Source organism: Macaca thibetana, chromosome 4 (assembly GCF_024542745.1).
Source record: "Macaca thibetana thibetana isolate TM-01 chromosome 4, ASM2454274v1, whole genome shotgun sequence".
NCBI classification, from domain to species: domain Eukaryota; kingdom Metazoa; phylum Chordata; class Mammalia; order Primates; family Cercopithecidae; genus Macaca; species Macaca thibetana.
In genome coordinates this window covers 66,448,931-66,475,243 of record NC_065581.1, presented here as the reverse complement: position 1 = coordinate 66,475,243, position 26,313 = coordinate 66,448,931, and the positions used below count along the sequence as shown (strand labels likewise).

General features: G+C 35.8%; 1 protein-coding gene across 5 annotated transcripts in view; it reads right to left on the bottom strand.

Annotated features, from left to right (window-relative positions):
• Positions 1–26,313, bottom strand: part of ADGRB3 (adhesion G protein-coupled receptor B3) — a 747,311-nt gene that overhangs the window by 399,535 nt on the left and 321,463 nt on the right. For all 5 annotated transcript variants that reach the window (XM_050787501.1, XM_050787503.1, XM_050787500.1 and 2 more), the window contains 2 exons: positions 10,145–10,246; positions 9,668–9,774 (listed from right to left, as the gene is read on the bottom strand). In XM_050787501.1, coding sequence (XP_050643458.1) covers positions 9,668–9,774; positions 10,145–10,246 — 209 coding nt within the window. The remainder of the gene's footprint in view (positions 1–9,667; positions 9,775–10,144; positions 10,247–26,313) is intronic.

The following is a 26,313-nucleotide window of genomic DNA, read 5'->3' as shown; positions in this document are numbered from 1 at the left end:
GGTATTCTTGAATTGTTCATGTTTCTCTTCTAAATTTTTACTGGATAATTTCTTTTAACATATAAAATGTTATAATATTTCTCATTTAAAACAAAACAAAATAATACGAAACCCTTTTTTGGCCTTACATATCCTCCTAACTACTACCCTATTCTTCTGCTCTGATTCATTATCAAAATTTAGAAAGGGATGAATACACAACCTTTTTTACTTCCTAATCTCCTGTTCTTTGTGTTGATGACTTCCAAAATTATTTCCTGTCCAGAAATTAGAATCTGAGTTTCCGACTCCCATACCCAATTACATTCTCCAGATTTAATAGAAACAACCTTTGACAACCCCCAACCTCATCTGTCCCAAATTATTCCTCGTGGTCCTGCCTTCCCTGCCTCAGAAAAATGACATTATAACCAGCCAAATGTGATTACTAGCCTTAATAAAGGACACCATCATCTCTCGTCTGGATTACTGCAGCAGGTTTCAAAGCTTCCAGTCCTGCCACCCTATGGTCTATCCCCCATAGAAACCTCATATGACCCTCTTTAATTAGATTTAATCAAACCATCCCTCTTCTCAATGCATTGCCATTGCACTTATTATTAAATCCAAACTCCTAGCAAAGGCCTTAAGGCACAGCTCTCCAGCCTCATCTCATGATACTCTCTTTCTGCTTACTACCTCTGGCCAGTAGATCTTTTTGCTTTCTTAAAGACCTCAAGGTATTTCCGAATGTCATTTTCACTACATGGAATGTGCTGTCATTTCCTGACATAGTCATTCTCTCCACCCTTTACACGTTCATCTCATGCATTCATCTCATCTTTCAGGTCACAGTATTAAATGTTATTTCTAAGAAGAAATAGAGAGACCTCACTGTTTGTTTGTTTGTTTGTTTTTTATCTGAAATCATTTCCAAACATTATTCTGTATGTTGGCACCCTGCTAATTTCCTTTAACATATAAAAATTTGAAGTTATTTTTAATCTCATCTCCTGTCTATTTATATTTATATTGAATTTATTGTGTATTACATTCAAGTTGCTTCCCCAGGTCCTTTAGCTCTACTTGGCACATAGTTAAAGGTCAATGATTATTTGTATAATGAATTAATGGGTAGATGAATGGACAAATGATTGAATAACACAGTATAGTTTCTTTTGTAATTTTTTTCCCATTGGTATTAGTCTGAATATACTTCTCTATATAATTATATTCGATTACCATTACACTATACAATTATATATAATATATATATATATATATATATATAAAATATACTATACAATTATATTCCAGCCTATAAATAAGTTTCACTTCAAAAAGTTTCAGACGAGATCGGGCCCACTCAGTGTTCGTATGGCCGTAGACACTTCAAAAAATTTCAATGCCTAAAACTGACTCTAACATTTATCCTCCAAGTCACACTAAAAGCATACTTTGGGAGAAGCTTAACACTCTCCTTGGCTTTTGTTGATATAATCAGTAATAAGTTATAAGGTTAAAAATAGAAAAAATAGTATATCTATTAGAGATATTTCATATATATACATATATGTATGTATATCTATATGTATGTATATCTATACTATAGTATATCTAGATATACTAAAAAATAGTATATCTATTAGATATATTTATCATATATACATATATGAAATGTACATATGAAATATACATATATGTATATATATGAAATATCTCTAATATACTATTTTTTCTATTTTTAACCTTATAACTTATTACTGATTATATCAACAAAAGCCAAGGAGAGTTTGTATATGTATATGTTTGTATATTTATGTATATGTACATGAGATATATATATATATCTCATAGGCTTCCTTAAAATTTCAAAGGGAACACAATCATATGTGACTAAAGATTATTTTTCTTTTTTATAATACAATTTAAATCTACTGGTTTGGGATAATGTCTCACTTATGTAAGACTAGTGTTTTTTGTCATTGCAACTAGAAAAACTCACATAAATTACAAAAATGACACTTTCAAGGACATCAGAGAGCTATGTAAGTAGTAAGAATGAGATGAACTAAATTGCCAGAAAGTAGAGATCTTTTCTGAGGTAAGCCAAATATGTCATTCATTTTTTTTCTCTCTTGTGAAAGTTTGTTAATTCTGGGTAAGAACTGAGGGTCAAGCATGGGTCAGGCAGATGACCTCTGGGGTAGAAAGAGAAATTAATGTAATTTGGTTGGCCAGAGATGGAAAAATACAGCGAAAATTTCAGGGGCCCTAAAAATCCTGCTCAGATTTTTTTTTTTTTTTCCCCCTCAAGAGACATTCGCTGAGCTTTTGAGCTGTGTAAAAAGCTGAGGAGATAGGATGAAAAATTATTAAATGCAGAACTGCAATTTTCCCTTTCCTTTAAGAGCTTTGGGAACTAAGGGAAGAGTCCAGAGTTAAGCACCCAGTTGGCCTCACCCTCAAGACAGTTGACAGATTTGAAGTTGCTTGGGCAGAAAGTTAGAACGTGGAAGTAGCAACTACTGAAGGCTGAGCTGAATCTCCCTCGGTCTCTCAGAGCTGACAGGATGGGCACATGTAGGCTCTAGAAACATCATGGAGAAAGGCAGCCTAAGCAGATGTAGTCTTATTAAAAGTGCAAAATAGCCCTGACCCAGATCAATTTCTTATTGAATTAAAGTATCAACTCCTCATTGTATTTGAATAGCTAAGGAAAGGAAGGATATTTTCTGAGATACATTAGCCAGTATGATTTGAAGACCATATGTTTATTTTATGCAATGTCTGACATTCAATAAAATATTACTGGATATGAAAAGTGGCCAGGAGATACGACAGACAAAAAGCAAAGCAAAGTAGACTCACAGATTATGCAGATGTTACAGTTATAAATGTACTTTGGGAGGCTGAGGCAGGCGGATCACGAGGTCAGGAGTTCCAGACCAGCCTGGCCAACATGATGAAACCCCATTTCTACTTAAAATACAAAAATTAGCTGGACGTGGTGGTGGGTGCCTGTAATCCCAGCTACTCAGGAGGCTGAGGCAGGAGAATCGCTTGAACCCTGGAGGCAGAGGTTGCAGTGAGCCGAGATCACAGCATTGTGCTCCAGCCTGGGTAACACAGCGAAACTCTGTCTAAAATAAATAAATAAATAAATTACAAAATAGACATTGTCCATTCTTTGAGAGTCCCAAAAGTGTTCCGATATTAAAAACAGAAACAAAGTGTATTCTAGACTAGGAGTCAGTAAACTATAGCCTGCAGGCCAAATCCAACCCATTGCCTGTTTTTGTATAAAGTTTTGCTGAAACACAGCCATGCCCATTTGTTTATTTATTGTCTGTAGCTGTGCTCTTGTACTACAAAGCAGAGTTGAATAGCTGCAACAGAAGCCATATGGCATGTAAAGTCTAAAATATTGACTATCTTGTTCTTATAGAAACAGTTCACCAGCCCTGTTCTAGTCTTATAATACAATACATAAAGTTACTACAATTGAAAGCTTTCTTACAGGCATAATGGAAAACTCATTAGGAATCTGTGAAATAGGTTGTAAACTCTGACATATGAATTGCTTAGAAAAGAAAGATTTAAATAACACCTCCCTTCCAAGTTTGTTTGTTTCCCATCAGTGTCAATAAATGTTAGCTATTATTATTTGCTGAAAACACAGGGAACACATAATTTTATTCAGGACCACATGTTAAAAATTCCATAACTGTGGAGCTGAACTCAGATCTCAAAACTCTAACAGGTGGTTTCAAATAAAATAAAGAGGCTTCTGCCCATTTTAGAGAAAGCAATGTCCTTTAATTTTCCTTGTTATTGTTGGGTTCTGCAATGATTGTTTGAATTCCTAAATGAGTACTCACAACATTTTGGAGTGTGGCGACAATAATTAAAAGGCAGTCAAATGCTATGTCTTGAGTACTAAGAACAAAGTTGTCCACGTGATTTCATGAGAGGACTATGTAGTTAGAAATACATGTATATGGATGCAAAATCAATGTAATAATTAGTAATAATAATAACTCACAGTTACCGAATGTGTACTACGGTCTGGTAACAATCCTGTTCAATTTGTCTGGAGTGACTTCCTTATTGATTCAGGGTTAAGAACTTCCACGTGATTATAATGTTGTCAGGATTAAGAACTACTGATTTAGGTGCTCCCGGCTTTCCATTACTTGCCATGTTCCTGCCTTATTTTATTACATAGAACTTGCAGAACAGGTAACTCCTGTCTCGCAGGCTTACTCACCCTCACCTAATTGGTTAATACTTGAAAATTAAAACCATCTGCTAGTTCCTATGACCAGCTGAACCTCGGCATTCATTTATTGGTTTCTTAATTGCTCATTAAAGAAACAGTGAGACTAGCATGCTTTTTAGCTCAATACATACTTGTTGTAAACAAGACCTATGATGGTATTGTTTTGTTTTCCTCCCCCAAATAAGCTGCAGTAATAAAATGTGTTATTGTCTTTTAGGCAATGTGCTGAGCATTTGTGCAATGAGATGGTGACCAAAAAAGTGTGATATGTGAGGAGTTTTGTTGCAAATTACAAAATAGACATTGTCCATTCTTTGAGAGTCCCAAAAGTGTTCCGATATTAACTTGAGAAAAAAGGAAAGCAAATATTCACCTTTCTGTCTCTTTCTCTCTCTTTGTCTCAGTTCCTTTATCTCTCTTGGTCTCTCTGTCTCTCTTGGTCTCTCTGTCTCTCTGTAGTTCCAGCTATCTGTTCTAATAAACTACCCATAAGAGTAGAGGAAAATAAGAGGAATAAAGTCCTTAAACAGGATTCAAGCTCTTTAATATCTGTAAAATATGTTAGGTAAAGATGACTAAATAATCACTCCAACATTTGTATTTGTTTGTTTAATGAAGATTTGAATCATAGAAACAGAGTTTTAAGGAATAATAACCTAACACGGGACATTTATACCGAATTCTTCATATTTTCCTATGGAAGAGCTTCCATTAGAGTAGTATCTTTAGCCTTTCTCCATCTTCATCACTCACTCATCTCCAGGGAAGGAGGAGTGATATACCTGTCCAATACATTTAGGAGAAAGCATTGCTATGCTTGGACCACCCCCCTTTGCTTTAGATTTGTCTACCTACAGGGGCATACATTCTGCCAGTTACACACAGCTTGTCTCCCCAGGTGTCTGTTTGTATGTATGTAAAAGAGAGGAAGAGGAGGAAGAGGAAAAAAGAGAGAGAGAAAGAGAATGTCGCCTGTGATTGTTCGCATACACCAAAGACAAAATAAGTCTATTTGTTCAAGTGTAGGCTGGCCCACTGGACCACAATATTTAGCCATGTTCTCCAAATAGCTTTATAAGTAATAAGAAACAATATTGTTAACTTATTTGACACCTGTGCTTATTTTTCAAGAGTTTTGCAATTATGTTTGCTTTGTCTGGTATACAATTCAAAACATACTCCACAGTATAAAATGAAACATTAACATATTAAAAATTTAAAATTTCCAAGAATCTCACTACATTTAGCACTTTGTTCTTATATTCTCAATTTTATTTAATTGGGTATGTGTAGTTGTGTCTTGTCTTTTAAAAAACAACAACAAACATATTGACATCATTATGCAATGGCTGAATAATTTCATAAAGTGATTTCACCAATCACTACACATTTCTAGATATTTCGGGGCTAGAAAAATTGCACATGAAGGCTAATACTCGTTACTTTCATGTGGTTAATATGCATAAACATTAAGTCTGGTGTATCACCTTCTCAGAACTCTCCAGCTACCAGTATCCTTCTACGGATAAGAAAAGTAGCAAAGTCATACTTTACTCAAAAATCTATGAAATATTTATTAATAGTATACGGTTAGTATTGTGTTAGGAACTATAGCAATGGAGGTTTGCAAAAAAAGAAAAAAAAGGTTCTTGACCTCAAATAATTCAAACCAAATGTCCAACATGACAGATTAGTGATTTTATATCTTAAACTTATTAATGGCCCTTTTGCTTACTTCATCTGATTTATAATTGAGAGTTCATAGAACATACACAACTAATGTTTATTAATGATAAAATTTCATTTCAAATTTAGGTGATTGCTATATATTTATAAAGTAGGTATACACATATATTGTAATCTATGTTTCAAATAGTTGGAAAACATAGATCTACCTATTTTAAATATTTTTCTACAGTAGATTATAATTAATTATTATTGAATGAAATTTTTGAATATAGAGGGGTAAGACAATGAAATCTCTTAAGGATTAAATGTTGAAATGATAAACTACTAAAAGAGAAAAAAGCATAGTCTCCAAACTAACTTAAGAATTTGAGGAAGTCTCAAATGTTCTATATCACAAATACTATCTAGTTTTGCTTCTTAGACAAAGCATGACTTAACAAAACCTCAGAATGAGTAAGACTATGCAGAAACGTTGATCTCATTTCTGTTTCCAATTGAGTATGCAGAGTATGGATGATGAGGCTGATGTGTGACATAAGCATTATTTAAAGTATAGATTCATTCATCCTATACTTTACTGAACATATGAAAAGATCATGCTCTTTTCTTGTGTATGCATACATACACAAGCCCTAGATTTGTGTATGTATGCATGTATAAATGTGTGTGTATATTTCATACATGTATTTGAGCATAATTCATATGCCAAAATATATGCAACGTCTATCTTGTCTCTATCTATCTATGTAACTATCAACTATCTATCTATCTATCTACTTACCTATCCAACCATCTGTCCATATCTAATTTATCTATACTTTTCTACAGGTACAGCTCAAATTAACAATATGTTGAGTTCTATAATTGTATTCTTATTGAAACAATTCTTTAAACTCAAAATCAATTTTCTGTACCCAGAAATATTAATGCCCATTGTTACACAACTCTTTCACAATGGTATGATTATTTCATATATCTCATTTTTTCCATTCCAAAACTTCCACAGGTGCTAAGATGATGGAACCAATTCCATTTTGTAAATAGCAAGATAAGACTTGAGTGTGATCATGTGACTTTTCCTAAGAACATGTACGCAGAAAATACTGCTCCCGGCAATAGAGTGTAGGACAGATGATTTCATATCAAAAGTCGAAAAGATTAAATGGCCTAAAGAAAAGAGATTAGGTTTTGAAACAATTGTGCCTAGGGCATACCTTTCACTCTTTACCTCACTGAAGTGGACTGCTCCCCTACAGATATTCAGTTTCTTTTTATGTAAACTGCAGCATGGACACCCATCTTGCAGATTCTTGTGAGGACTGAGATTCATTTATGAAAGTTTCCAGCCAAGTGCCTGGCACTATGTAGGAGCCGAATAAACAGAGGCAGCTTTTTACTATACAAGATCATGCACCTGATAATTGCAACCAAGTCAACAAGGGCATATTCATATCTGCTGTCAATTATTGACTGAATAATTTCAACAGGATTCACACTTTGAGAGTTCATTTCTTCTATTTCACTGAGTGTATCTATCTCATCCATCATCAGATGGCCTGCACTCAAGAATGAAACCTCATTTAAATATTGCAGTACAAAACAGTACATTTGGAAAGTGAAAATTTTCTGCAACAAAAGTGATACTATTCATTCTTAGCAAATTTGTAAAGATTGCTCTATTATTTACTTAATCCATGCAATTATTCCCATTCATCACCATGACTAAACAAGAACTGAATATGGATATAATTAAAGTAAACAAAGTCTAGTGACTAAAATTAGAAAAAAAATCCATTAAAATTTAATCTATATGTTTTCACTTATACCTAATTTTGAAATATAATGGTCTGAGTTATTGAAAGCTATTAATAAAAGAAGCTTTATATTTCATATTCTTAAATTTTATATTATGAAACTAAGCTATATGTTATATTATCTCACATATATATTTTTGTCTCTAAATATAAACAAAAATGACTATAAAAAATACATGTGTATATTTATATATCTGCATATAATATACAAATATAAAACCTTATTTATATTTCTATTTTTACATTTATATCAATATAATACATATTATATGATATATAAATATAAAACTTTGTATGATAAATATGTAAAAATAATTATGTATTTTTCTATATTATAAGTATATATAGAAATTAGCCAAGTAATCATCAATTACTGCTATACACATATCTGTAGCAATGGCCCTTGAACAACACAGGTTTGAACTGTGCAGTCCACTTATGTGCAGATTTTGTACTGCCTGTGCCACTCCTGAGCCTGCAAGACCAACCCCTCCTCTTTCTCCTTCTCAGCCTAAAGATAACGAGGATGAAGACTTTTATGATAATCTACTTCCACTATTCAAGCAAATATATCTTCTTTATGATTTTCTTAATAACATTTTCTTTTCTTTAGCTTACTTTATTGTAAAAATACGGTAGAAAATATATGTAACATATGAAATATGTGTTAATAAACTGTTTTTGTTATCAGTGAGCCTTCCTTACTGGTCAAGAACAGGCTATTAGTAAATTTGAAGGGAGTCAAAAGTTACATACAGATTTTCGACTGCCCTGGCGGTTGGTGCCCCTAACTGCCACATTATTTAAGGGTCAACTGTATATAGCTATACATAAGTATATATAATGACAGAAATAATGCTCTAGAGAGTTAAATAATGATAAATTTAACTCCAAGTTTCGTAAGTAAACATGCTGTGCAGAATTTGACTTTCAGATTTTAAAAAATGCATTTCTTTGGTTTTCTGATAATGAAACAAATACTCATTCTATTAGTTGATAGGGGTTGTTACTGTATAAGCTATTTCTTCATCCACAAGAATACTCTTTAGGATTCTTAAAAAAGTTTTGTATATTTTTGAGTGACAGTAAGAACCGTAAAAGAAAACATACGCACAACAAAACATAAAGGCATTTAAGTAAACATCACTCCTGCCAAGATTCAACTTCCCAGTTGGCTCATGTTCATATTTTGTTCTACACCCCACAGTGTTTACTCATGTATGAAGACCCTCTTGCCTGTCAGTATGAAATGACAACAGTCTGCAGTAATGACAATGACTTGTACTTGTAAAATACTAGGCAAAATGTAACTGTGCTCAAAATATTCATGCATCATACTCTGTGAATAAGTCAATGATATGTGGGAAAAGAAGAGCTATTTTTGGAAAATTTGGCCCATGTAATCTTTTGGGAGTAATTAAGTTTCTCTGGTGCAATAACACTGTCATTTATTTTAATGTCTTAATCTCAAACTGCAGTGAACAATTTGATAGCTAAGTGACATAGCTTTACTATTGTCCAACTACTGAAAATTTAAATAATTTAATTTTAAAATGTATGATATTTTAAAATAAATATTTAACGCAGACTTAAGCCAATCACAATGCATATGTTTAATTTTTATAGGTAAAACTGAATAACAGATTTTGCTCAGGCCTTTACCCCACTAGACAAGGGATTCTTTCATTTAAACAGCAGGATCCATAAAAACCCATGTCCTAGGAACAAAACAATTTAGCACCGACTTATAAAAATTAGCTTTCTATCACATGGCTTTCTCCTTCAGGCATTTCTTTCTTAGAGATGTTACTGATTTGATTGTACAGCAGAAGGTTAAATTCTCACACCATGATCATTAGCAAAAAATAAACAGAGCAAGTACTAAAGCTGGCTTTGCACCTACTGAATGCTGCAAGTGTCTGTACTCATTTGATATGCATCTTGCAAAGCTCGGCTGTTCCCAGAAGGCCACTCCATGAAGACTGAGAGAGCAGCGTCTGCTAGTGGTGCCTGCGTGTCACAAAGAACAGAGAGAAGCTTTATAATAGGGATGCTTGAAGGCATCACACATAGTTGGGAATCAGGCTAAAAATTAAGTTTGTACTTTTTTTCTTTAAAAAACATGCACATGAAATTGATATTTTGATTATTTCTTATAATGCATCTTAGTCACACTGAGAAACAATTACACTAGCAATATTTTCTACATCTTTTCATTGGCTTCATTTATGAAGCACTTCACCAAAATTGTTTCATTATTTGCTTATCGGACAGACTTATTTATGGATATAAGACAAAAACATGACTTCATAAACCAACACCGCACGCTGTTCTTGGATGGGGATTATCATTAGGGTCGGGGTGGATCATCCTACTGTACCTGTGGCATTCAGGGGACATTGATTGAATGCCAAGTCGCCTGCTGGAGTCCTTTTCCACACCATCGACATCAGATAATCCTCAGGGCATATTTCATAAGGTGCTGCAATTTTAAACAAAGGGACTTGAAGGTCAGTAGTGTTTAAAAAATTTTGGCAAGAAACAATTTTCAAAGGCACCTCTCTAACTGCAGAGCTCCTTAGTTTTCCTTTTTTTTTTTTTTCTTTTTTAAGAGATGGGGTCTCACTCTGTTGCCCAGACTGGAGTGCACTGGCATAATCCTAGCTCACTGTGTAGCCTCAAACGACTGGGCTCAAGCCATCCTCCTTCCTGAGCCTCTTGAGTAACTAGGACTACAGGCATGTGTTGCCACATCTGGTTGATTTTTTCTTTTAATTCTATGTAGAGACAGGGTCTCCTTACGCTGCCAGGCTCACCTTGAGCTTCTCCCAAAGTGCTCGGATTATAGAAGTGAGCCACCATGCACGTCCTCTTTCATTTTCTTTAATGTATGTTGTTTACTGAAATGTTAGTGGCATAAACATAGACAAAAACCCATCAGATTTCCTTTTTGTATCTACAAAATATATACAGAATTGTAATTTCTTTTTAAACTGCTTACTGTGCAGACTATTTATAGAGGTCATTTGGATTTGCCTACAAGTTGAACATATTCAGGCATATCAATATTTATAATATTTTAGGATGTTACACAAAAAAGTGACTTCCAACACATCAAAAGGCATATTAAAATTATTAACTCTTAAATGTCAAAAATAAGCATAAAGAGTAAAAATATGTAACTTTTTACTTCTTCAACTAAAAGCAATGATAGCAGTAAAAATATACCAATTTAATCTTTTTGTCATATTATATTCAAAATCTCAATTTAATTATTGAACAAGAAAATTAAAAATAACATCAAAAATGACAAATGTATAACTGAAATATAATGAAATGCAAAATAGTAGTGAAAGAATGACGTCTATCTATATTGTGTTAAAAGCGACATCTTGTTCCCATATGAAAGAATATTAGTCCCTTCTCTAGACACACACAATGTTGTGCTTTTTATACAACGTTGCCACTTACACGTTCATATATCAGTCTTCACTATTTGCTAGGGATCTCGTTTAGGTCTACTCTCCTCTGGATCACTTGTACCTAACGGTGTGTTTGCCGCATGAAGTTGCTCAAAATTGAATAAATAAATAAATGAATATATGCTTTATAAATACCTTGATAAATAAGTGAGGATCTTAAAATACTAAGTACATAAATAAATACAGGAGTGTGATTTCCTGAGAGAAACATCTTCTTTGCCGAATAATATAATATTTAATCCATGATAATCATTGTTCTACTGATGCCAATTCCACTCCAGAATTTACGAACTCATTAAATTACCTTATAGTTGCTAGTAGGGGGAAGATGCAAGTTGGCAAATTAAATCTTGAAATAATATTTTAAAAAATAATTACCCAAGATAAGATGAATGGTTTGAACCCATGGGGATTACAAAGCTGAGAGTGTCACTGAAGATCACCTATTCCATCTCCTTCCTTTTTACAGATGAAGGCACCAAGCCCCAAAAAGAGGCAGCTTGTCTAAGGTGACAGAGCTGGTGGAGGTGTCAGCAGGACTGGATCCTAGAATCCACACTCCTCAGTCATCTTCCTTTTCCGTTTCCCACATATCCTCTTCACGACTTTGAATTATCTAAGATAGTCCTCTCCCTCTGAGTATATATAAATATATATTCATTTATTTATTCTAGGTTCCCATTAAAACACATAGGTGATGTTTTCAATTTGTGTCTTCTTTGCTTGGTGGAGGGTTTAGCAGTCAATTCAACCTTCAGCAGCCCCATTTTCATTAGCTGTCTCCTCCTAACCTTACCATTGATCTGCCAACAAACCTCATCTTAGTCTCACACAGTCTGGGCCTTGTCTGTACCACTATATTTTGACTTTTCTCACCTTCGTGGAAATACTTTCTTCAGCATCTTAAGCCTTTCTCCAACACTCCTCCACCAATCCCTCAGAGCATTCTTTCTTTGTCTCCTTCTCTGTGTACTTCTCAGAGTCATTCATAACTTACTTTTTCCTTATGTTCAATGTTTTTCTTGGATAATTTAAAACATATTAATAATAGTAATATAATCAGATTAGTATTCATTGAGCCCTTTTGGAGAGCTTTACATGCATGGACACATTTGCTCTCTCCCAACTACATACGAGTTAGCACCTATGAGTTAGAGGTGACTCTTATCCTTCTTTATCACATGGGGAAACAGAAGCACAGAGAAGCAAATGAACTATTTTTCTTCCTCAAATTCCAAACTTTATTACATATTGAATCCAGAGGAGAAACTGAATGCAGGAGGGGGAGGTTGGATGGGGAGGGGTCATTTTGCCAGGTGCTCCAAACCTTCCCCACTGGGGAGTCTAGCCATGCCCTCCTGGCTCCATCAAAGCACCTGGGCTGTTAAATAGGGTAGGAGAGCTGTGCTGAGGTTGGCAAGGCCCTTTCCTAGGACACAAGAACTGGATTTGTCACAGTTTAGCTTGGGAATGGTGGTGATGAATAGGAAAGGACTCATCATAAATCAAAAATATAAAATAATAAAATAAAAATAATCACAAAAAAATCTACAACTCAAGTGAAGGTAGGGGCGGCCTCTAGTTAGGACTAACTCCCTCAATATCTTGGGAATAGAAACAACAGGAAAATAAATTAAGAGATACAGCAGCCACCAGTAGCGAAGCACCAGTAACCACCCATTCCCACACTGGTCCCGAAGGTTAGCAAGCCAGAGCTACTTCACTGCCTGTTGCATCTGTGCCCCACCCTTTGGAGAGCACATGCTACTGGCCCTGCTGCCCCATCCCGCTTCCCACCAGTGGGCCACGGAGGTCCTTGGAAGTGTCTCCTAAGGAGAGCAGCAGCAATGTCAGGAAGCAAAGGCAAGGCCCAGAGACCAGACAGTGGTGAGGGAAGGTACTGCTACAAAACTCGTGGTGCCCAGATTAATGCCAATAAAGGGGAATCAGTGGAAAAGAAGAAAAGTTAGTAAATGTTGGAGCCTCAATAAGTACGTAATCAATTGGTTTCTGATCCCACCCTTTGCTTGTTATATGGCAGTCATGCCTGGACACATGCCCTCTACTTCCACTATGTATTAGGAACATATACAGTCATCCCTGTCATCTATGGGGGATTTGTTCCAGGATCTCCTGCAGATAAGAACATTCACTGATGCTCAACTCCCTGATATAAAATGGTATAGTATTTGCATGTAACCGATGCTGTTCCTCCTGTATACAGTTAATCCTTGAACAACACAGGTTTGAGCTGCATGGGTCCACCTATATGTGGATTTTTTTTTTCAACTAAACACTTATTAAAAATACGATATTGGCAGGATGTGAGACCCGCATCTAAGAAGGGCAGACTTTTCCAACACACAGGTTCTGCAGGGTGATCTGCAAGACTTGAGTAGACAGGATTTTAGTAGACACAGGGTCCTGGAACCAAGGTATGACTGTACCATAAGACATCTCTATACCATTTGTAATACTTAATCCAATGTAAATGCTATATAAATAGTTGCTATAATGTATTGCTTAGGAAATAATAACAAGAAAAAATTTGTACATGTTCAATATAGACATCATTTTTTTTCTGAATATTTTTGATTTGTGGTTGGTTCAATCCACAGAGATGAAACCCATGAATACTGACAATCAACTATTTGTGTTTCTTTGGTTCAGATATCTTTCTTGGGTTTTGGCTGGCATAGCCAGTTTTTGAGAGGCATTTTTTACTTGGCTATTCCAAAGAAATCTCAAGTGAAGCTGCTCACACTTCAATTCCCAACATTATTCTCCACAATGCTGCTTGTTTCCTCTCCTTGCATTTCCTAACACTGCTAATGGTACTACAGTCTTGTCCCCATAACTAAAACAATCAGATCCATCTTCTAGTCATCCTTATCTTACTTTTAACCTTCCCTGATTTTACCTTCACCATTCACCCAGGCATTCATTCTGTCCTGGTTAAATTAGGGGAACAACCTCATTGGTTATTTCACGCACTTACCTGACATGCGCTGGGCCCACGTGCTAGGCTACATTTTTACCTAATACATGCTGTTAATGTAATATGTGCTAGGCCCTGCTTTAGAAAGAACCAATGGTGAATAAGAAAAGCAGTCTGGGCTGGGCACAGTGGCTCACGCCTATAATCCCAGAAGTTTGGGAGGCTGAGGTGGGCGGATCACGAGGTCAGGAGTTCGAGACCAGCCTGGTGAAACCCCGTCTCTACTAAAAATACAACAATTAGCTGGGCATGGTGGCATACACCTGTAGTCCCAGCAACTCTGGAGGCTGAGGCAGAAGAATCGCTTGAACCCAGGAAGCAGGGTTTGCAGTGAGCCAAGATCGCGTCACTGCACTCCTACCTGGACGACAGAGTGAGACTCTTTCAAAAAAAAAAAAAAAAGAAAGAAAGAAAGAATAAAGGAAAAGCAGTCTATCTAGTCATTCTTTTAGTCAAAGGGAGGAGGCAGAGGTGAAACAAACAATTACTTGAGTGCAATTGGGATGAGCACTTCAAACAGTAAGTACAGGGTGCTGTTTTAATCTAAAAACTGAAGAATTAAGGAAGGCTTCCTGGAGAAAGTGACATATAATTAAAACTGGCAGTGTGAGGTACAATAAATGCTCCAGGAAGAGAAAACAGTTTGTGCAAAGGCCTTGAAGCAAGGAAGAGCTTGGGGCATCGAGTTCGGCAGGGCTGGAAAGAGAAGAGTAAGGCCAAGTGTGGTGGTCCAGTGAGACAGGCCATGATTAGAGCCTATAAGGCCGCATGGGCAGCCATTGCAGGGTTCTAAACAAGTTACATGATTCAATTTAAAATTTTAAGATCAGTGTGCCTTCTGTGGGTAGAACAGATGGCCAAGGCCGTGGAGGAGACCAATGCAGTGCTTCAACCCTGAAACACTGATGGCTTTAGGTAGGATGATTAGACTAAAGATGAGAAAAATTGGTGGATACAAGGTAAATTGAGGAGGTAGACAAAACTATGCGGGAATTTAGGAAAACAAATGGGTCAAGGATGATGCTTGCTTTCTGAGCTGAGGAGCTGGGTAGTAAGTGGTGCTAATCTCCTCCATCTGCCCCCTTAATTCAATTTTCATGCCACATCAAAAGAGTAATCTCTAAGAAAAAGTTTAATCCCATAATTTTCTGCTTAAAAACCTCCCATGCTTCTCCAGTACTGACAGGATAACATGGAAAGAACTGAGATAGCTGTGCTCAGTGTGATGCAAAGGCCCTGCTCTTAAGGGGCCTAGCCTACCATTCCCATCATGGTTCATATTTACTCTCCTATGCAGCAGCCACACAGTTAATTTTTCTGAATATTTTTGATCTGTGTTTGGTTCAATCCACAGAGGTGAAACCCATGGATACTCTTCTTATTTTGAGGGGTAAAATTCCTATTTATCCTTAAAATTCTGCTTAAATGATGTATTCTCCAATAACCCTTTCCTAATATCTCAGTCATTGAATATATGAGTATTATAGCTCTTCTCAGAACAGATTGAAAATACTTGGATACATCTGTGAATCTCCCTGATTCCCCAATGTTGCTTTTTAGGAGACTAGCCATGTTTTAATTTATCTTTTTAATCTGTTGTAATGAACTCCAGTGGTATCTAGTGTATAGTAGGTGTTCAAAACACTTTCATTAAATACATCACTTTTACTGGGGAAATAACATACCAGCGCTGTCCAATAAAACTTTTTGCAATGATAGAAATGTTTTCTATTTTCACTGTCCAGTATGGTAGGTGCTAGGAAAATGTGCCTCGTGCAATTGAGAAGTGAATTTTGGATTTTAATTTTAATTAATGTACATTTAAATTAAAATAACTACTATGTTGGACAGTACTGTAATAAATGATATTCATGTTTCTATAAATGCCAACCAAAAACTATTACAGAATACTAAAAGAAGGAAAATTAGAACAAATGTTAAAGTTCAAAAAATACATCATGAATAGGTTATTACATAATTGAATTCTAGATACAATGACTAGTCCGTTTTTAATAACGACATGGCAGTAGTTAATCTGACTGCCACATTTGATTATTCTTTTTGTTCCATCTATATATCCCACTTCTGTTCATTATCTCCTTCATTATCTCTTCATTTATAATCTTTCACTTTCATTTCACTTGTACTGTCTTTTTGGTTTTCAATGCTTTGAAATTCAAATTTCCTTTACTTCCATTGGTGAACTTTGAAATACATTTCATAAAACCTGTTGCTATAGCTGAATACTAGATTTCCTGATTCAGTCGTGACATAAGAAAACTAAGATTCAATTTGTCTCATGAACTTTTTCATTTTCCTGTGGGGGTATCAGAAAGTTTTTCACATTTAGTATTATTCTGGCAGAAGGTACTTCCTTGCTCCCTGCCCCTCCCCCATGGTCAACTGCGTGGTCAGAAAATGTGGTCATTGCAAATCTTAGCCACTAGATGGCACTGGTGAGCCAGTAGGGTGAAACGTTTACTGGGCCGACTGCGGGATTTGATGGGTTCAAAATTAAGGTGGGGAGTAACAGTAAATATGTGAAATAAGTCAACGCTTGATTTTTTTTTTTTTTTAAGGCAACTAGTTGGGGAAAAATAAAACGTCCTCTTTTCATGTAAGTACAATGTTTAATGATTAAACTAGCGTCAGTTACAGCTTGCCTCTCTTCTCCCCTGCTCCACTTTCACAGGTTCCCACCAGCTGCGCAGCCTTCTCCACCCTTTTTCAGTATTACAGGCTGACTGCAACCTCAGAGCTTGTGCGCAGGTTCTTTCTGCCTAGACCATCCCCTGCCTCCTCCCCCTCAAACATGTCTGCATTACTCATGTCTTTCTAGCCTTCAATCTTTTCTCAAACCTCACATTCTTAGACCCCACTGACTGCCCCTCAAACACTCTCATCCCTTTCTCTGCTTTATCTTTCTCCAAAGCACTTGCCTGTCACCTTGTAACATCTATACATGTTTTTAGCTGATTTATTTTTCTCTTTTGGCTAGATGTTTTTGAATTACTCTATTTTTTAAGATCACAGAGAATGAAGATGATTTTGCAAAAATACTGTAGACATTGTGTGTGGGGCGGGGGTGAAGGTGGGGGTGGATCCTCTAGCAGTAGATAGCCCGTGTCCAGTTAGGAGCAGAAAGACAGGGAGGTTAGCTACTACAGTTGCCTTAAAAATTAGTCAAAAGAGGTTTCCAGGGTCTCATGTAATGACTAAGTTTGGCCTTGGAGGGCTATATCTGACTTAGTAAGAGCCTATAGGACCTTTTTTTAGAATCCCCCAATGTGCCCTACACACATCCTCACTCTGGTTAAGGAAGAAGCTGATTAAATAGTTGTTTTCCTTTGACCAACCACATCTTTCAATTACTGAATTTTACCTTCTTAGTGACTAACAGTTTGGTCTACCTACAAACAGACAAACAAAATGAAAAGCAAAAATCAATAATTTTTTAAACCTAAATATGTCAACAACTTTTCGTTTTGTTCCATAGTAAATTTACGAAGCCTTGGAGTCATTGTGCTTCTTGGAGACGGAAACACATTACGCAAATTATTATTATTATTATTAATTTTTTTTTAAAAGGAAGATAGCAGGGGAATCACAGATTCACAGTTGCAAACTGGTCCAGGGTTTTCAGCTTTTTAGTAGTAATGTCAAATAACCCAGCTGCTTTAAATATTTTATCAAAGGTGACTTGGCATTCTTTGAAGAGTCTATCTCAGAAAATAGGTCCATTTATACTTATAACAAAAGCAATATAGCTTAGACATTAAAATAACAATTTATTTTCTCTCACCTCATCTTTATGAATTTCCCAGTAGTGGGATCTTTGTAGGTGCTTCTCAGTGCCACTTACAGAATTCATTCATTCAACAAATATTTGCTGGGTACCCATCATATCCCAGTTACCTTGTTAAATACTACACATAGAAAAGGCTAAGTAAGAATAGTCAATGTCTCTTGACTCCTAAAATTGTCATAAAGATAATAATTTGAGAAATTACAGTACACAGGATGCCCACTCTAAGATGGGAAGCCCTGACTGCTCTGGGAGTACCTTAGGGAAGAGTGTGTCAGTGGAAGATTTCCAGAGGGATGTCCAGGTTAAGGTGTAAAGGAGAAGCAGGAGTTCACCAATGAAGAAGGGGAGAATGTGTCATGGGACCCACATGTGGGAAGATCCAGGGAGCAAAGTGACCTGGGAATAACCAAGAAGGTGATCGTTTCAGAAAGGGTAAAGTGTAAAGTTGGGGATAAGTAGAGGTGGGCAATTGCAGGAGGAGGAGGAGTAATATATGATGAGGTAAGCAAGGATCTTGACTTTATATTAGGGGCAAGGGAAATTTATGACAATGTTTTAAATGCTTGCTATGCCTGCAGTTTGGAGAAAGGATTGAAGGACAGAGAGTTGAAGATAGGGAAGCCTACCACAATCTAAATGATGTAACTAGGGAAGGGATGAAGAATCAGAGGATGTAGATTAATTCAAAATTTAGGAGGTAGAATGGGCTCAGCACTATGGCTGATTGTATGTAAGAGGTGAGGAGGATAAAGAAATAAAAGACAGAACTCAGGTTTCCAGGAAGGATATCTTATGGCTAGCTAGACCCTGAACTATAACATATGAGGAAGAGATGACTTGAGAGAGGATATGCTGAAAATAGTTTTGAGTTTGACATATCTAGGCACATATAGGTATTACAAAAAAGTTAATTGATACATATGATGGAATCAAATCTCCAGAAGAAAACAAGCTAGAGATAGAGATTTGTTTTGATTATTTTTCTGTTTAATGGCACCTCTGTGTGTTTTGTAAATTAGAAAATAAATAACTAGCTGAGGTTACTCTCTGGACTCAACATAAAAACATATGATTGTGCAGCAATAGGAAGGATTCTCTTTTTATGCCTTAGCTAAAAGGAATAGTAACTTTGTTCATCAGCTCAAAGATCTCACTGTTTGCTATTACTAGTGCAAAGATACAAAAATCCATTTGTAAGATACAACGGTACTTGACGTCACAAGTATGTAGTCAGCATGCCTCCTTAAAGTAAGGTAGCAATTACCTAGTGATTCATTGTTAATCTGTCTATTCAAACTGATTTTCTGACTCTTGGCTCAAGCCTGTAATCCCAGCACTTTGGGAGGCCGAGACGGGCGGATCACGAGGTCAGGAGATCGAGACCATCCTGGCTAACACGGTGAAACCCCGTCTCTACTAAAAAATAAAAAAAAAAAAAAAAAACTAGCTGGGTGTGGTGGCGGGCGCCTGTAGTCCCAGCTACACGGGAAGCTGAGGCAGGAGAATGGTGTGAACCCAGGAGGCGGAGCTTGCAGTGAACTGAGATCCGGCCACTGCACTCCAGCCTGGGCGACAGAGCGAGACTCCGTCTCAAAAAAAAAAAAAAAAAAAAAAATAGCAGAAATGATATAGGGCTTAAATCAATTTGGTGTGGAAAATGAGTTTTCACCCCATATGCTAGAATTTCAGCATTAAAAAGAAATTGATTCTAAACTATAGAGTTGACATACACACACAAAAAGAAAAACATGTACTACTCAAGACCCCACATTTCAAAATTCGCTTGTTGGCAATTCATGAATTCTTGTGTTTGGGGAATTCTCTGTGCTGGAGGATGCAGAGGAAAATAAGACGGACCCAGTGTCTGTGCTCAATGACTTACAGCTCTAATTTCCAAGGTGGAACCTACTGCTGCTGCTAAGGTCTGTGGGAAAAAGAAGAGTGTTTATGAAGTGTGTTTCATAACAGCATTCCTCATATAGAAAATGGTTTTAATCTGTCTCACATTGAAACAACATACAATTATATCAGCAATATTTACATAACATTATGAGTTAGTTTTCTTACTTGTATTATTATTGTGTAATTTTATATTTAAACTTAGCAGACAAGATCACTCTAGTTTCAACCTGAAAACAAAGTTAATTTAAAAATTAGCTAACTAACTTTGAGGAATAACTCTAAAAAGCTATTTACTAACTTTTAGTTATACTGAATTTTATACTGGGGTAGGCTCAACATTTTGCTGGAAAGTTGTGTTTACTAAGTGTCTTTGTTACCTTAGGGACAGCCAAAGATGACAGTGAGTCTTAGCCTTCTCTAGGTCATAGCACATGTAGAAATGATAGTATCTGGAGGCACACTGGGAGAAGTAGGCAAGGCTACTGAACACTGGAGACCACGGAGACCACTAGCCACAGTCTCCTGCCTTGTCAGTTGCTCTGAGGCTTTAGGAACCACTATTCGGGCGCAGTTGGGACCAATCCTCCCATGACACAGCAGAACTGCCTTGAGAAGCTCTGGCTTAAAATAATAAGCTGGGCTGAGATTTGGGGAAACTGAACAACTTGCTAGAGAAACATATTTTTCCTACCTCCCACATCTCAATTACTTATTTCCAAAGAAAGAGGAATCATACCACAATTTATAACTACAAAATAAAAAATCATATATGTGATAGAAATGCTCTTCCAGTAAATTAGTCCATTGAACAGACTTTTGAAAGACTGAAAAGTCATGAAGTATAAGGCATTAACATCAGAGTCATCACAAACTTTTTATTCATATGCTTTTATATAAATGTTTTCATTAGTTATAGCTTTTATGATATGAAATAAAAACATTCAAAAGGGCTTGACCTATTATATTTAACTAGGCTCAGTGAAGAACCAGGAATTCAGAAGACTGAGAACAGATAGTTCATCTGCAGTGAGCTGGAATTTCAACAGATATCATCATATAATAATAATAATAATATATAATCAGGAAATAGCAAACAAATGTATAGGGGTTCAAAGAAGAAAGAACACTTATGAGATTGTGGGAGAAAGAATTATTAGGAGAGCAGACATCTCTTAATGGATGGGCTCCCAAATTCTCCTATATCAACAGATGAGGATAAGGGAGGGGACAGAGACATTAGGGGAGCCCAAGTGAATAACAGTGCAAACAGCACCATAAGGGAGAGAATATGCAGATAAATCTGTGTAGAAGAGATTAGAGAAGGCATGTGTTGTAATAATATGAGTAACAGACAGAGTACATGAACTGCCGCTTGATGATCCTAATTAGCTCCAGCATTACATCCTGGAAATAGTCTTCTGTAGCACATATTACTATCCCTATTTTATAAATGAGGACACCAAGGCCCAAGTCGGTACTTTGTTGGACTCCATAGTTCAGGCTCTTTCTGCTGCGCTGCTCCTTCCTTCCTGGAAGCTGGTGGCGCAGGAAGTGAAAGCAGGGCCACTGAGAGAAATACCATGATGGACTCCACCTAGAACAGGGATTGCTAGAATGAGGAATCACTCCAGGTGACACCGAGGATCTGGTGGTCAGAGAAGAAGTTTCCCCAGTCACCTAGAGTCTGAATGGAGTCCCAAGTAGGAAAGGAATATCAGGTTTTGTGAGTGATCGGGCATAAAGGTAGATTCGTGGGCGTTGCTCACAGAGGCTACAGTTGGTGAGAAAGAGATCAACCAAAGAGGAGAGTGCTGGGGCAGAGTCTTAGGTCATTCATATGTCAGGATACACAAGGTGAGAAAAGTGTTGATGAGAAACATCAAAGACCAATATTCAGATTTAGTGTCTTGGTAAACATTAAGCTCAAAAAAGGTTTAAAAATAATTTTAAATCTCTTAATATAATTAAATAAACTGTTTAAAATAATTGTTAAACAGTTCCTAAAGTTTATTTTTTCCCAGAAAAAATGGTGTGGGATGAAAAACATAAATAAAAATACAGTAAAAGGTGGTTCTTAAATTTTTCTTTTCAATTTGAGAATGATCAGCATGCTGATCATTTATTCCTAAATTGAACAAGGTAGGGTAATATAAGATTACAGAAAATTGCTTTTTAAGCAATTCATGGCAGAAACTGTGAGAGTTTTATCAAAGTCTCATCTGAAGAATATCTGATAAAATGAATTGTGACAATAAGTATCTCCATAGCAACATGTTTGAATAATAGACATCTGGTATACATACTGTATCCACAGTAGTACTATCTGTTATTAATTCTTTTAGATCTCAGCGGTTCTTCCCCAAGTCTGCCCATAAAACTCAGCTTGCTTTGCTGCAGAACTGTAGACGAAAATAGGTGGTAAAACTCATCCTTTTTGAGAGGATTGGATACTATTTTAGGTATTTATTAAAAGCAACAGGTGGTCTCTCTCAGCTGTGGGGTATCTTCAAGTTCTAATTCATTTTCCTACTTTTTACTATTTATCTGAAGTGACTTGGCAAGAACAAATAGAACATTTAATATTAAAGAAGTCAATAACTAGTGCCACCTACTGTCACCATTAAACTCAGTGGTTGGTTTTAGGTGAACAACTGGTGTGGACACTTGCGTAGGACCTAATTTGCTATTCCCCAAAATATGCAGTCAAAACATTAGCTTTAACCTTTTGAAGAACGCAACAGATAACATAATTCCTTAAAGAATATACAGATAACATCTGAAAGCAGAAAATAGTATAAATTCCAATGGAACAGGAGCTTTAAAAAGTACTATTTGTGCTTAATTAAACTTGGTTTGAAATGAAAAAGGTAAAGCAGGTGTCAATTTGTATGCAAATATTTCATTATGCAGTAGTGTATTTTCTCTTTAGAAAAGAAATGCAAATTTTATACTGACATATTTGGGTTTCTAATAATGATTACATTCAGTCTTAAAATTGAGTGGTTCAATAGTTTAGAAAAGTCTAACTTATCAAACTTGTTAAACTTGTCTCAAAGACAAAAATATTTGTATCAATAATGATTAGTTCACTATTCTACTAACTGGGACTTGAGGAGAAAATAAGTCAAAGTGAGCTAAGAACTCATCTTCTTCCATGACACCATCCCCACACCAAGTATTTTATACCTGTATGTGTAAATATTAGCTAATTAGCTAATACCCATGGAGGATAAGAGGCAGGGGAAATATACTGCTCAGGAAGAGAGATGCTGGGGCTGGCAATGTCAAGACTGCAGATCCGTGTCTTGGCAGTGCCTGGTTTTACATCAGACTTATTCAAATGATACCCAAGTTGTTTCTCCTGCTCTTCGTAGTACAGGAAAAATGAGGATTGGAGAACTGAGAGTTGGAGAATGACTAAACCATCTTTTTTTTTTGTGCACAACAGCTAGTTAATAGTCCTATTTTTCTTTAAATGACTGCTGTAAAGAGATCTTATTTTGGCTGAAACATGAGGTGGCTAGAGGCACTCAAAATGAATTCTGTTTTCATTATCAACCAATTCCAGAAAGAATCCCTCATTATTTATGAAAAAGGATGACAAAAATAAAATTTTGCAATTTTGTTGAAGTGATATTTCAACTTTCTCCCATGGAACAGAGGTAGAGGACTGTATTCCACTTCTTTGTTAATTTTATCACCTTATCATTATTATTTTTACTAGAAGTTAGTGCAACCCAAAGAATGATTTGCAGACCAGCATCTTCAGCATCACTTGAGACCTTCATAGAAATGCAAATTCTCAGGCTCATTCAAGACCTACTGAGTCAGAATAGCTGGGAGGTCTGGCTCAGGAATCTGTGTTTTAACAAGCTCTCTGGGTGATTCCTATGTACACTGAGGTTTGGGAAGCACTGCTTTGGACAATGAAGGAGGCACTCAAAAAAAGACAGGAGTGCAAAGTTGGCACGCTTTGTGCTTCTTCTTTGCTACTGAAGCTAAGTTAAAAGACAATTACTCAGAAACCAAAGGAAGACTCTCCTGGTCTCCTGAGAAGACATGATCCTATCGGAGAGCAAATTGACAGAAATAAGGAACCGTCACTTCCAGAATGACATTCCTCCTCAGCAGGGTGGGGACGGGGATCACATTCGCTGTATTATAGGGCACCAAATCCTAATACAAATGTATTACAGTGTTCAAAACAAATTTTGCATTACCAACACTACTGCTGCACTCCTTTAGTATGAATATTTATAAATAAACAACACAATAATTCCTACATTTCTGGTCTAAGTTGCTAGTACTGTATACACTTATGATATGGCTGTCTTACTTCACAAGTGTTTATCAGCACATTCAACCTGGAGGCTTCACCCACCATTTACAGACAAAGCAACTGTGGTTCTAAGAAGGAAATTTTATGTATAAATAAAGTGTAATTTTTACTCGTAAATGGTAGGTTCCAACTTAGCAGTTAATGACTAAAGAGTAATGATCCTAGAATTGGAGTTATAGAAGTAGCAAGCCCTTCTCCTAAGAACAGGGCAAAGTGCTTCCTAGGAAGCTAGAACGTAAACTTAGGACAATCCAGCAGTAACACTTGCTTTCTGAATATTATTAACCAGGAGAATACTGGGGTGAAAATCAAATTAAAAACCTAAAAAATATTATGTATGACATTGTAACAATTAAAAAAATTAGGAGAGCTATTACCATCCTACCATTTAAACCTTCAAAAGCCTGAGGATATACAATGAGACTGAGATAAATGAAACCATTATCTGGTGAGTCTGACCAATTTAAAAATTGGACCACTTATTATCTCCCCTGTAGCTATTCTATTTCCCAACTAGCATTATTTTAAAAAAATATTTTTTTCATTTCTACAATTATTTTTTATGAAAACAAAAGAAATATTTTTTTGTGGTCAATGATGATATTTTTAATACTTATTTTATCTATCTACCAGCAAAGAAATATCCTAATCTTGAGGGGAAAATAGTTTTATTTTTCATTTTTAGTAGACATCATAACAGCTTTTGATTAGATCCAGATGATTAATCATTATTTTCATTAATTATTCAGACAAAGATGTTCATATATTATATTTCTCTTTCCTGACAACAAAGGACCTCTTAGCAAACTTGATTAATTTGTTTTGACTCCAAATTAAGGGAAGTGTAAAATAAATAGTTGTTGTTTTCAGCAACTTGAAGAAATATTAAGAATGAATAGACTAAAAATAATACTAGAAAAAGCATATTGTTTAAAAAAATTGTTGAAACTTTGTTGTTAACACAAAGATGCCTTAGAAAATGTTATGGTAATTTGAAAGTTTTCTCAATGTATATTGTCAATCTGCACATAAAAAAGTTAAATAATTAATATAAAAGAAAAACCCCTTTTGTAAATTAAAAAAATTCTCTAAGCAAAGCAGAGGTATTTTTGAAATTAACAGTCATACACAATTTCTGATGAACAATGCAATTTTTGTTTATATAAATGCACCAGACTAGGATATATTCAAAAGCTTGGTGTATACATATATATTTATTTATATTTATTTGCCCCTGTATAAGTAGTGATGTTTAAATTATTTAGCTGATTCAAGAATTCTTTTTAATCATGAAAATGGTATCTATATGCTTGTAAGTAATTTGTGGTTCTTTTCATATCATATAATTGACAAGCATAAAATGAAAATGTTAATAATACCAAAAATGTATAGTGTTTATACTTTTTTTTTTTTTTAGTTTTATGTGATTTTTTTTAACCTGCCTTAAGTCATGAAAGCTAGCAAACAAGCCCAGCAAATAAGGTACACTGTCTTTTCATAAATAGATCTGTAAAATGTTTTTCAAACAGCAGGTGGCAATCTCTGTAAATTTGATTGCAGCAGGACTATCTTGGCTCTATATATGCAGATGAAAGACAGTTTTAAAAGACCAGTTAAGAACTGTGGTATGCTTAGACTGATTTAGATAACATCAAATATTGAAGGGGTTGATTTAATTATGCTTACTATTCTGTGAAATTTCTCCCTAGGCAAAATAAATGTTTTTGTTTAATACATCTTAATTCCTCTTACGCAGCACTGGAGGAATTTCACAGTGCTAATCTGAATAGGTATTATCCTCTTAATAATCCTGCATGCTGGTTACTTCTTATATTGAATTCATATGGCCTTAAGAATTAGCAAACCTAATTTTAGTTTTTGTTTTTGTTTTTTTTTTTTGAGATGGAGTCTTGCTCTGTCGCCCAGGCTGAAGTGCAGTAGTGCAATCGCGGCTCACTGCAACCTCTGCCTCCTGGGTTCAAGCTATTCTCCTTCCTCAGCCTCCTGGGTAGCTGGGATT